We start from the raw sequence: 1,725 nt of genomic DNA on the forward strand, positions 1-1,725 counted from the left end.
TACACTCAATGCAGATTCTTTGCAGCACCGTTATATGATATATGATGATATATGATATAAGAGTCCACTTTTCCTATCCTTTTTTATTGGGACTAACTCATGTTTGACCATTTTAGTATCCCTGAACAAAGTATTGTAGTTTACACACTTTGACTTCTCTCAAACAGGCCTGTGGTCTGAGAATAATGTAGACAAACCAGCGTTTGTCAGTGAACTTTACCGAGAACAATTAAACAGGCAGGATGACAGATATATATATATATATATATATATATATATATATATATATATATATATATATATATATATAAGCATTGGATCGTCGAATTTTTCCCATGTATGATTTCCTGGAATACATTTTTAAGGTGTCAAACTATTAGCAATTATTGGTTTGAAAGTCAGTGTTTTCTTTTTAGTTGCTATCACCTCATAATTGACAAGACCTGGTATTTAGAAATATGTAATTTACTTGCATTTTATCAAACTTATAACTTATTTACAAATAAGTAATAGCATTGAAAATTTCAAATTAAAGTAATATTCTGTTGTTACTGAGCTATCAAAACAAGTAATTGTGTATTACTATGTTAATGGAACAGAAAATGAACATAAGTAAATCCACAGAATTGTTCTCCATCTGATGAATTTGTTTCTGAACATGATGCCATGATGGATGCTCTGCATCTTTTGTCCATTCACACAGATGTCCATAAATAGAAAAGTCAAGTGTACCGAAAAAATAAATAAAATAAAAACAACTCACCTTAAACTTACTAAAATATGACTGCAGGAAAAAAAAAGAATACATTTTTTTCAATAAGATATGCTTCATTGCTTTTCTCAGAGACAGATTTCTTTTTTATTATTGTTAAATTTGAAAAGACAGCTTGAAGTTACAAATTGTTACCACTAGAGGGCAGTATTGTATCGTGTTTACCTTCTGGTTCCGCTTCTCTTTTATGACAGCTTGTCTGTTGTTATTGTAGGAAGGAAATATGCTTTTATTGAACCTTAATGATCCATAACGACAGTGTTACATTTTCATTTGTGTGTTTGTTGTTTTGTTTTTTAGTTCCTGTCTGATTTGGATTTATTTTCTCGTATTTCCGCACCATAGGTGGAGCCTGTCAGTGGGACTGCCCTTCTGACGTCTGGGGAAGTTGCTTAATACTGGAAAAGCACATTTCCTTTCACTGTAAAGCCCAATGATAGTATAATGCTTATATGCTTTTAGCTGCGCTATTTCCCCAGTTTATTTCCCTTTCATATGTCGGTGATTTTTACCAACATGACCGGACAGTAGATATCATTAGACATTGTTTGTCGGGATGAGCAGCTCTTTGACTTCCGCTACTTATGTCCGCAACATCAGTTACGGTCTGCGGCGTCAGCTGTCCGACTTCCTGGACCCTCAGGACAGGTGGAAGGATGTGATTGTTTCCATACGGAAGCCGAGCGGGGAGCAGCGGTACTCCCAGCTTCACGTTAGGTGCGTCATCTCACATCAGCTGCATGTCACATTCACAGGTTTCCAGAATATTATCAAATGCTTTCTTCTTGTGCTTGTAGGAGGTTTGAGTCTCTTGTAGCTCAGGGGAAGAGTCCCACCGTGGAGCTGCTGAACGACTGGGGGACCAGTAACTGCACAGTGGGAGAACTGGTGGATATTCTGAAGAGCCACAGCTTACTGGCTGCTGCCTGCCTCCTGCTGCCTGGTAGGGATGT

The 1,725-nt window shown here is 37.0% G+C and overlaps 1 protein-coding gene across 1 annotated transcript in view; it reads left to right on the forward strand.

Annotated features, from left to right (window-relative positions):
• Positions 1 to 1,146: 1,146 nt before the first annotated feature.
• irak4 (interleukin 1 receptor associated kinase 4) overlaps positions 1,147 to 1,725 on the forward strand; it is a 10,030-nt gene continuing 9,451 nt past the window's right edge. Inside the window, exons 1-2 of the mRNA XM_015382344.1 lie at positions 1,147 to 1,489; positions 1,570 to 1,715. Coding sequence (XP_015237830.1) covers positions 1,329 to 1,489; positions 1,570 to 1,715 — 307 coding nt within the window. The 5' untranslated portion in view covers positions 1,147 to 1,328. The remainder of the gene's footprint in view (positions 1,490 to 1,569; positions 1,716 to 1,725) is intronic.

Source organism: Cyprinodon variegatus, unplaced genomic scaffold (assembly GCF_000732505.1).
Source record: "Cyprinodon variegatus isolate N-32 unplaced genomic scaffold, C_variegatus-1.0 Scaffold255, whole genome shotgun sequence".
NCBI lineage: Eukaryota > Metazoa > Chordata > Actinopteri > Cyprinodontiformes > Cyprinodontidae > Cyprinodon > Cyprinodon variegatus.